This window comes from Anoplophora glabripennis, unplaced genomic scaffold (assembly GCF_000390285.2).
Source record: "Anoplophora glabripennis isolate ALB-LARVAE unplaced genomic scaffold, Agla_2.0 scaffold195, whole genome shotgun sequence".
NCBI classification, from domain to species: domain Eukaryota; kingdom Metazoa; phylum Arthropoda; class Insecta; order Coleoptera; family Cerambycidae; genus Anoplophora; species Anoplophora glabripennis.
Genome location: NW_019416334.1, coordinates 785,285 through 797,199, shown reverse-complemented (window position 1 = coordinate 797,199; position 11,915 = coordinate 785,285). Strand labels below are relative to the sequence as shown.

The window sequence follows — 11,915 nt, the reverse complement described above, 5'->3', positions numbered from 1 at the left end:
AGTTAAGCTAGTTACCAAATTTCATAAGTTTAACTCAACTGGTTTCGGAGTTATTTAGAAAAAATCATCATCAGAGTGGTCCCTTTAAGTGGCTATAGCTTCCTTAGGAAGAATTTTTGGACCAATGTTTATATAAAGGAAAAGTAATCTTTTTCGACATGGAATACCCTGTAGAAATATAGCCCTCTAATTTCGGGACACAATGTATAAAAAAATCAACATTACTATACATTACACTTCATTAACTTAATTTCAAAACAGTTACTATGCTTCAAAGTATTCAAGAATTTCTAATAATTTATGCAACTTTCCAAACAATGTGTGTAATTAATATTGATTTCAGGCGATCAGCTGTCTGAAGAGGGCCCTGTGGGTGTCCCCGCTGAACTGGAAGACGCTGTTCAATTTGGGGCTGGCCCATCTCGCGACGTCTCAACCTGCGTCTGCCTTCAACTTCATTTGCGCCGCGGTGAATCTCAGGCCTGACGTCGCCGATTGCTTCGCTGTTCTTGCATGTGAGTACAGTGGATCTCGTTCCCTTATCTAAGTTATTCCAATTCAATTATAGAGAGGCAGAGATTTCTGAGCCGGAAGCGGACCAAAAGATGCCGAGCTTGATACTTTTTGTCTTATTTTTCCGAGATAGGCGGAAAGTGTTTAAAGCATCCTGTTCGACTGAATCGAATAGTGTTGAATATACATTACGGTAGCTTGGCTAGTTAAGAGATACAGGTGTTTTCTTCTTTCTTCTATGATATATGTATATGATTGGCATTAACATTCTTTTTCATTTAAGCGAAAACTGGCAGGAAAGTTTACACAGATATTTAATAATTGTGGAGAGGGGGGGGTCACGTGGCTTGTCACCATTTATAACAGTTCTGTACTAAATCTGAGGTTAGATGTGTGTATACTAAAATTTTTACTATACATTTTCAATTATCTTAAATTAAATATCCAAATTTTTACTAATTTTTCGCCAATTTTAGCAATATTTCAAGACATTAAAAATATCATTTCAAACATAATTATGAAGTCTTCTCATTCAGGATAGGGCTTGTAAAAAAATGATATACCTATTCCTGAATACAAAAGCAATGAGTCTAGAATTAAAAATAACTATTTCCGCCGACCTCATCATAAAATAGTAACTTATTTCCGAACAAAAATAGCACCTTTTAAATGTTACGTCATGCATTTACAATGAAAAATATTCAAGATAACAGAGAAAGACATTGTAAAACACAAACAGTAAACACAGGTTGACTGTACTACACCAACAAATTACAAAAAAAGGAGAAACTATGTTAATTTAAAAATTCTTCAACTGAATAAAAACATTCAGATATTAAAAATTTCTTTAAATTTGAATTGATTATGTGTTTTCTACATCCTTAATATATTGTGGAAATTTGTTATATTTTAATGCCCGAGTAATAAGGTAACATACCACCATGTCGAATATTATTCGTGGTAGCAATCGTCAGTATTCAGTTTGTTCAATTTGAATCTTATGAATTTTCCTATGTTATATACAATATAAGTGCAGGGCATTGTCAAAATATCATTAGTAGTGAAACACGGCTTACAAGTGCTACGGGTAGATATACAGGGTGGCCAAATGAAAACGAAACAGAGGCATTTTCAGGAACTGCGTCAAGATTGTAGAAAAACGCTCAGACCCGTCGATTTTAGATTGAAGGGGAATATTCTTTGCTGGTATTTTTGACTCCGCCACTTTCACCCCCAAGCAAGGGTAAGCATCACCCTAAAATATTTAAATGGCATTGAGGGTTGAGTAATATTTCTTTTGAAAGCTCTTAAAATTCTCTTTACAAAAGACTTTAAATTTTAGAATTCCGCCCAGTAGTTATTAAGAATTTTGATTTTAAAGTTGAATGTACATACAATTAGTAACAGTAAAAATGTGTCATTCGAGTTAAGTACGCCAATGGTATAAATTTAGTATTTCTTGCGTTACATTGGTTTTTGGCGATTTGTTATCACTTTCGTAAAAAGAAAACACAATTGTAAAAAACAGAAATGAAGGCTATATACACACAATGAACGTAAAATTAGTGGATTCCAAATTATTTTCTAGTATTATTTGGAAGCGTTGGTTTAGTTTATTTAATTGTGTTTTTGAAAATTAAACACTATGGTTTATTCCATTGCGGAAAGGGTAGATATCATTTCGCTTTACTTTATGAACAATAAATGTGCGAATAGAACAGCTCAGCTATTTAATGAACAACATCAAGATCGACATGTCAGGAGGAAGTATGTTCTAGAGTTAGTAAAAAAATTTCAAGAGACAGGGAACGTAGCCAATAAAAAACGAGAAATTGAAAAACCTATAGTTAATGAAGCTAGTGAAGTTGCAGTTTTGGGACAAGTTCATCTTGATCCTACATTAAGTACGAGGCAGCTGGCATCTGTGTCTGGGATCAATCGAACTAGCATACAAACCATTTTGAAGAAGAATAAATTCCATCCATACAAAATACATTTAGTCCAGGAACTTCATGAGGATGATTATGACCGCCGTTTGCAATTTTGCGAAATAATGAGTGAGCGAGCAGGGAACGATCCACAGTTCCTTTTTAACATCTGTTTTTCTGATGAATGCAGTTTTTTCTTGAACGGGACGGTAAATCGTCACAATTGCCGCTATTGGTCCGATTCAAACCCAAGAGTTTTTCACGAGGTGCATACACAGCAACCGGAAAAATTAAATGTATGGGCTGGAATTTTCGGTGACCGGCTGGTGGGTCCTTTTTTTCTACCTGGTAATTTGACTGGCCAAATGTATTTGCAATTACTGGAAGACGCTATTGACCCTGCCTTGACTGATATTATTGAAAATGTTCCAGAGTATGATGAAGATCATTTGATTTTTCAACAGGACGGTGCTCCTCCGCATTATGCGTTAATTGTCCGTCAGTATTTGGACCAACGTTTTCTACGGAATTGGATTGGGAGAAGAGGCAGCATTGAGTGGCCTCCACGATCACCGGATTTATCGCCCCTTGATTTCTTTTTGTGGGGATACCTAAAAAGTAAAATCTATAAAACACAGCCAGCGTCGCTGGAAGATTTGCGTCAAAGAATCGTCGACGAATGCCGTCGAATCACTCCGGAAATGCTTCGGAATGTGCGCGAACGTTTCGAACAAAATCTTTATTCTTGTATGGAAGCGGGCGGTCATCAGTTTGAACATTTAATCAACTAAGTAGTAAGTAAGCAACTAAACATAATTTAAATTTTAAAATGTAAATTTTTTTCAAAGTATTGGGCGGAATTATAAAATTTAAAGTCTGTTGTAAAGAGAATTGTAAGAGCTTTCAAAAGAAATATTACTCAACCCCCAATGCCATTTAAATATTTTGGGGTGATGCTTACCCTTGCTTGGGGGTGAAAGTGGCGGAGTCAAAAATACCAGCAAAGAATGTCCCCCTTTAATCTAAAATCGACGGGTCTGAGCGTTTTTCTACAATCTTGACGCAGTTCCTGAAAATGGCTCTGTTTCGTTTTCATTTGGCCACCCTGTATAAAAAATTAGCAGTTAAACGTTTTTGAAGAATAAAAACTCTGTCTATCATAGTGCTTCTCTCCCAAATTACAAAGTTATAAGAGAGATGCGAATATACCAAAGCATAATATGTAGTTAATAAAACATGCGGCTCAAATACTTGTTTTAAAGTATTTAACGCAAAATATGCACTATTTAATTTTTTCCATACTTGATTTATATGATGATGCCACTCAAGTTTACTGTCAACAACTGTCCCCAGAAACTTTACAGGTTCAGTCAGAACCATGTCGTATTGCAAGTTATCTGGTATTATAAAACGTTTAGAAAAGTAGATGCTTTCTGTTTTTCCTATATTTAATATTGACAAATAGCCGCAGGGCTAGTTGGATATATAAGGCTCATTAACTTACAAGGAAAAAATTAGTGGCTCGAGTATTGATCCTGATCCCTGCGGAACACCAATGCTCATTGCATGGTCAGGAGAATATGTATTTTTAATTTTCACACATATACTACAATTGGATAGAACAAGATTCTGTCCACCTGAGGAGGTTCCCTCTAAATCCTAATGCATACAATATATTTTGTTAGAAATAAATGTCAAAAGGTCAAAAAATAATCTTACTATGTACATGCATTCCCTTATCCAACTCGTGATATACATACTGCATAAACTGAATACCTATTAGCAGTTTCAGTAGAGTGGTTCTCTCGAAAACGTTGGCATTCTGTCAATATGTTATACTTATTTAGAAAAATAGTTATCATTTTATGTCGAATTGTTTCTATTATTTTTGAGATAATACTCCAAACTGAAACCGGCCGATAATTGTCAATATCATTTGAATCGCCTTTCTTATACACCGGTGTTACAGAAGTTATTTTCAAACAAATTGGAAAAATGCCTGAATTAACAGAAATGCTACGTAAAATAATATGACATCTAAAACGTGACACTAACAATTTTGAACTCTATATCTTCAATGGTTTTCGAACAATAGACCTGTGTTTTACATTAAATTTGTGAAGATTCTTAGAAAGATAAATGTTTTTCGTGATTCATTCTGCAAAGAGGAATCGGTCCCGAAATATGTCGCAACATCCTTGATTAAATTCGGTATATTTTTTATTTTATTTTCCGCAGAAATTAAACCTTCGACGTTCTAGTCACTTTTTACAATAAGATAAACTCCTCAAAAGTCTTAGGTTTCGTCCATTTTGTACAGATAAAGGGTGTCTCAAAAGTTACGCAGGATTTGAATTGTGCACCATTTTCATTCCGAAGAGTTGGCAGCATTGTGCAGTCACATGTTGTAGAAAACAAGTTGCCTTTGGACAAAATGGAAAACTCATTACAAGTACAAAGAGTGTGTAGTTGAGACTGTGCGCAAATTACGTGAAAATTTCGGTAGAAGGAACGCCCCGAATGAAAAGATTATGCCAAATTTGAACAAACAGTTTCGGTTGCAGACAAGATTTGGAGCAGACAATCTTCTGGTCATTGAAGAACGACCACTGTATATCCAAAGAGTGACAGTGTGGTGTGGATTTTACACTAGTGTGGTGATTGGTCCGCTCTCTTTTGAAAATGAGGCTGGGAATAAAGTGACTCAATGGAGAACGATATCAAGAGATGCTATTGATATTTTTGTGGCCTCATTTGGATCGCATGGATTTGGATGACGTGTGGTTCCAGCAGGACGGCACCTACCGCCATACGGCACGTGAAACTATCCATTTGTTACGGCTGGATGACTCCTCTCATGTAACAGCGAAGTGACTTTGGCACCGAGAGCATGCGATCTTATGCCATGCGACTTTTTCCTGTGGGGATTGGTAAAGTCCAAAGTTTGTTCTGCTCGAATGAATACCATTCTCGACTTAAAGGCAGAAATTCGGAAAATTATGTCTACCATTTAAAAACATGCCAACTTTTTAATTAATAAAATCTTTTTTCCTCATATGAACTTCTGCATTTCCTTTGGGACACTCTTTATGCTGTTGGTGAAATATCTCATGTTCGACAATCTATTGCGATCGTATTTTAAAATCTTTTTGACATAAAGAATATTTATCATTTCAAAATACAGAGTAACGCTTTTAATACTAATTCAAATACATCTGACATCGGCAAGGCCGTTTCATTTATGTTGTGATACCTTCTTTGTGCCGATAAAGTCGAGAGAGAAATATATGATACTGTTTACGCCCGCTCTGATCAATGCCAGACCGAGATGAAATAAGGAATATTAGCAAAAAGGTATTTCCATTTTACTTTAAATGGAAATCCTTGCTTTAATGTCCCAGGTGTTGAAAGTCTACGTGGAAAATCAACAACTTTGAAATGTGTGGAGAAATGTGATATCTATACAAAAATAAATAGGTATCAGTAGATACATCAAAGACTTCGTGGATTTGGGGAAAAGCTTGGAAAATGGTCCATATCTTAACGTTATTCATTGCGCTTCAGTGTCGTTCTCGAAATTAAATTATGTTTTTCAAAGTACGTAGGTGTATGCTATTATTATTTATATTTTCGTATATCTCTTTCCATCTGCCTTCGTAATATTACTTTTGTTACAGTTCGCGTAAATTATTCATTTTCGCCGTTTCGCTGATGAGGGAGATGTTACATTTCAGCGTAATCTAATTTAAGGCATTCCAAAAATTAAAGCGCGTATTTGCCAAAAAACTTTTGCTTCGGGTAGAGGAGGGGTTGTTTGTCAAAGTGGATACAACTCGTATTGAATCTCAAGTGGGACACAAACAAAACTGTAAAGTGTGTTAAAACAAATACAATGCAATGAACGAAAAAACAAATGAAAAACAAAACAAAAAGAGAATGTCTGTATACATAATAAATAGTAATAAAAAATGACAATATATTCAAATTATTATTTACACCACTTTTCGCACCTCTGTCCGTGTGGATATAAAAATTATTTGCGATATCGTTAATGGAATGAATAAGAAACAGCGGGCCAAGTATCGAACCCTGAGGCACGCCTGATGTTTGATTGAATCTATCGATATGTAACCAGGGCAATATACAAATTGAACTCGATCGGAAAGATATGATTTCAACAAGTGTAAAAGAAGTTTACTGATGCTAAAATATTGAACCCTGCATGGCAGTATACTGTGACCTAATTTATCGAATATTTTGGAGAAATCTGTGTAGATCACATCCATCTGACTTCGTTGATCCAATGTTTCAGCCATAAATTCGGTGACTAACACACACTAGATTAGATACAATAGGAATAAATAAGTTTTTTGTGTAAAAATGAATATGTTTCGTAAATAATAATTTCAAATATTCTGTATCGCCTGCAATTTGTGCCCCTTTTTAAAAACAGAACACGCACGAGCCTATCCATAAATCAGGAAACGTATTTACGTACAAAGGATTTGATTGGAAATTATGGATAATGGTTTGGAAAATAAATAGCACGGTTTCTTATAAATATGTATAATAAAGGCTGGAACATTTACTGAAAAAAAAGTAATGTGTTTGTCTGAATAAATATTTAATGGGCTGCTCTAATTGGGTTTCTATCCAGGAAACTGGAAGATATGTGTCTGTAACAGGAGTTTCTGTCTCGGATTCCCGTCAATCACACCCATAATCAATTGCTTTGAATTTATTTGTATCTATAAAACTTACTTCCGTTCAGGACATTTTCGAACGTCTGTTCAACAGTTCAGTATACTTCAAAGTATTGAATCTGTTTCCATGCAAAAAGAGAGCCGCTTTTTCAGTTTTCGAAAATTATTCCTTTTTCATAAGGTTGTTGAAACCGAAAAAAAACCGTCTGTTTCTATCAGCTGATATTTTGAAAATGTTTTGCACAAATATTTGAGCCATTTTTCGAAATCTCAGGGCCGGCAATACCTTTTTTTCGCAAATTCCGTTCCAAATGTTTACGTTATGAAAGTTCTCTTTGTGAGCATAGAAATAATTCCCTAAAAAATACGACAGTATGGTCCCATGTTTCTTTATCAGAATATTAATTTTCACCGACAGCCATTGTATTCAGGGAAGGAGATTCACTGAGATTTTTGCAAAAATACTAGCATTTTCTGAAAGACAGGGCAAATCACACAGAAATGGTACCGTTTTCTAGAAAATATAATTTAAAAAATCTTCTTGACATGCATATGACAATACATAGTTTCGTGACGTACAAAATAGATTTTTTTGTCTTAATAAAAGATTTATTACTGATTTATTAATTAATTAAATTAGTTCATTATCGTGTGTTCTTATAAAGAAGTATGCTGTTTTTCTGAAGCATAAAAATACTTTAATTTTTTTGTCAAATGATTCATTATTAGCAGGGCTGTCACAGGAGAGTCGCAATTCAATGGCGTGCCAAGCGGGTCAACCGAGACATGCATGAGCCGTTGCCTCAGAATGCTTTTCACGCTCACGTCACGTTAGTATATTGTTGATTTTGTTATCGTGCGGAAGTTGCATAATCAATTCCTATCCGTTGGTGTTTGTGGTGGTGTTTTGTAGACAATTTAATTTGTTGCTTTTTAATAAATTCTGCGTACGCCTATGTCCCCCGGCTCAGTTCTGACAGCCCTAATAATTAGTATTAAAGGTTAGATGCACACAAAGATTTTTACTGTCTGTTAATAAGTAAATAAATTAAATTTGATTTATTGTAGGTTTATTATTTTTCATTATCCTACTAGTGAAATAAAGTTACTTAATTTCACTAGTGGATAAAGTATGTATCAATTTAGGCGGTTCATCTGTGTGGATAAAAGTCCGATTATAAGGTGATTGTGGATAAAAATGTCTTATTTACCAATCGGTTTTTTAATTTTTACTCTGTGTACGAAACGAATTCGTAGGAACTGTTTTTTAAATGTAATAACATTTAAAAGAGATCTTTCGACATTTGTGTTGGTATGTGCGTATCATTAAGAAAAGTAAATTGTAAAATAACATTTTGCAATTTTTTCGAAAACATGTCCTACCTGAAAGAGATGACACCATTTTTTTATATAATTTTCACGAAAATTTTAACACAAAATTTGAGAAAAGGCATTTCCGGACATACATACGAGCATAATTCTTTATTTTTAGGAATACATTTTTGTATTATTTTTTTACATTTTTTTTAAAACATCCTATACATTATTAATATACATTACCAGTACTCTTGTGTAGCTTGCCTTATGGAACTTAAAGATGCCGAAAACGCAGTCAGAGCTCTGCACCGGGCTCTAGAACTAGCCCCCGATGATCCCGTCTACGTGATCAACACTGCGGTGTGCTGTGAAGCCGCTGGGTTTGATGACGAAGCCCTCGATATGCTCCGCAGATTAAAAGAACTAGCAGAAAATGGAGTTGTCTGTACCCAAGAGGTGAGTAACTATTTTGTGCTAACCTTCCGATATTTTGAACCAAGAAATAACTAATAGTACATGAACATCTAAAGTTGGCTCCAGATAATGCGGTCACTTGCCAAATATTTGCCAAATATAAACAAATGCAGTATGGTAGAATGACTCAATGGTCCAAACTGCTAAAGCGTGTAGGTTTACATATTTGTTAAATATAAACAAATGCCTTATCGTGTGGATGGTGCATGTCGATGTTATGTGAATGGTAAATAAAAACATATTAAAGAAAATGAATCTGCCCTAATGGACAATCACTATTAACACTTCAAGCAAGCGGTTGACATTGTGCACATCCAGCAATATTTAATTCATAACTTAATCTCTTAAATACAGGGTGTCCCGAAATTAGGGGGCAATATTTTTACAGGGTGTTCAATGTCGAAGAAGTCCAAAAATTCTTCCCAAGGAACTTATAACCACTTAAATGATACTTTTTTCTAAATAACTCCGAAATCAATTGGGAAAAATTTATGACATTTGGTAACTAGTTTAACTCTTACGTGTTTAGTCCGCTACTAAAAGTATTTTTTTTTTAGTAAAGAAAGGTGCCCTTGGTTCATATCGGTAGAATGTTCCATTTTTGTGTAAAATAATGTTACATGTGTTAACCACCGGGAATCGAAATTGTCAAATTTTCTATCGTAGCAGGTTGTGAAGAACAAAAATGCATTTGCATTGCAACCAATTTATTTTAACGTTCTCAAATGTTTAAATAAAACAATTTTTTTATAAGTAGTTTATATTTTTTATTTGTCATCCCCTGGAAAAAATCCTGGCTACGCTCTTGTTTACATCTCTCATTCTTGCAAATCATAAATAATATTTTGGCCATATCATCATTATCTATACGAATATTTTACTTTTATTTACATGCGAATATTAAATTTACTTTGCCAAATGAAATTAAATATTAAAATAAAAAAAGATTATTTTTTTTTCTCCTGAACAAGTTATTGTATTGGCGCTTATTCTCTTCTTACATAAAGGTCTACAATATACTTTTTAGTAGTGACGACACATACGCCAAATAATAGGCAACACCATAGTGCACATTTCTCAATATTTTTACTAGATCGATTTTGGACCGTATGTACTTTAGACAAAAAAATGTGTGCTTTGTCATGATCTTAAATATCACGATATTCTGGCAATATTAGATATATTTAAGAAGTTTCAAAGTGACAAACTAAAAAAATTATAATATTTATACATATATATTTAAATTTATAGAACAATATTGACTTTTATAGTAATTAATAAGTAAAAAATTATTTCAATGTTACTGAGCATGCGCATTAAAGATAATTTCATGTAAGCGAAGTAGCCTCGCAGCGGGATATCATTCAAGGAAAGTTTGGTTATGGTTAAGAGTACGTCTATAATATACTACTTGAAGTAAAAAATTCACTGACACAGCATAGCACCAAGAAAAATAATAAAAATACTTAGTAGAACTAGAAAAAGGCAAGATTAAACAAAAGAAGAGAAAATAAGCTAATGATGACTTATCAACAAGACATCACCTGGTATGTAGCTATCTTTCCGAGAATGCGCATTAGGAATAACACGGCTAATGTTAAATTTTACTTTATTTAAATTTAGGAACATTCTTTTATATCGTTTTTTGTAAGTTTTATGCACATTAGTGTATCTATTTTAAGAAACACGAGTTCGTTGTTCTTAAATACTTCTAAATCCTTGTAAAAATAAATTAATTTGAAGTTGTTTATGTTTATAGTATCTATGTAAATAGTACACAAAGGCCAGATTCGGTCTGTATAATTTCTACCATGACAATTTGTTGCGGGTTGCCTAAATATGTGATGTCATACTAAAAGAGTCTATTATAGTTAACGTTTTGAAAAATCGATTTTTTTTTCACCAACAAAATTTGTAATAAGGTTCGATAGTTTAGCTTTGTTTATTTTGGTGTGCTTCTAGAACTAGATATATCAAATGATATATGAGTGACTCATGTGTGCTAGCAGCTAACGAGTGGTATGACGTCACAATATGGCTTCCGTGCGTTTTCTCGCGTTCCGTTTTCGTTCATTATTTTGAGGGAGCAATTGTTGAAAAAAATTCTGATTTTTTGCATATTAAGTAACTATGATCTGTACTTTCTGATTATGAATTTTAAAAATATTTGCTAAATGAGCCTATTGGCAAGTATTGAGGAGATATATGTCAGGCGTTTATATGTCACATCTGCACATCGTTTGCATGATATAACTTACAGACATAGCAAATGATAATGTACAAATATTTCACACATTTACCGAATATTTGACGAGCTCTTTCTACGTTTATAACCATGGTTGTGCAACTAGCATTGCCAGATTCGCAACAGGGAGGGGATGTAGCTTGTCCAGACACATGAAGAACGGGGTGAGGAAAAGGAAGTAACTTTAAGTTTGTTACGTTTGTTACAAGTTTTTTCACTATGTAAAATCTAGTGTCTTTAAATTTTTTACTAACTTCTCCACACTGAAATTCACGACTCACGTTTGTTTAGCATAACGTTTTTTTTGGTTATATTATGTATTTGTAATAAGTATGAGAAAAATATTGGAAGTTTTGGCAAAAAGGTAAGTAAATATTAAATTGAGCAAGTTTTCCTATTAAATATAGAGAAAAGTGTTATGTTTGTTTACACATAAAAGAAAAATATTTATTATTTATTTATGATGTCTAAACATTCTTATTGTTAAAAGATTGTTTTTTATCCGTCAACTTTCCATTTTGTTTGTGTGTTTAGAAAACAGGTTTAACAGAAAATATAAAGTTTGTGAATAGAATTGTTTGTTTGTATGCAACATTAATAACCGCGCCATTATTCCATGGCTAGAAATTAGCCTCAATGATTTGGAATCGAGGGGGATTATCCCTCTTTATAACATTAATAACCACATTAAAATTGCTAATAAATACTGTTTTATAAATTTTGCAGTTTCTTTTT

The 11,915-nt window shown here is 33.7% G+C and overlaps 1 protein-coding gene across 1 annotated transcript in view; it reads left to right on the top strand.

The window, feature by feature from the left end:
* The window catches only part of LOC108904734 (Bardet-Biedl syndrome 4 protein homolog), a 48,018-nt gene that overhangs the window by 23,704 nt on the left and 12,399 nt on the right, over positions 1–11,915 (top strand). Inside the window, exons 8-9 of the mRNA XM_023454145.1 lie at positions 344–515; positions 8,721–8,917. Of these exons, the coding sequence (XP_023309913.1) occupies positions 344–515; positions 8,721–8,917 (369 nt within the window). The remainder of the gene's footprint in view (positions 1–343; positions 516–8,720; positions 8,918–11,915) is intronic.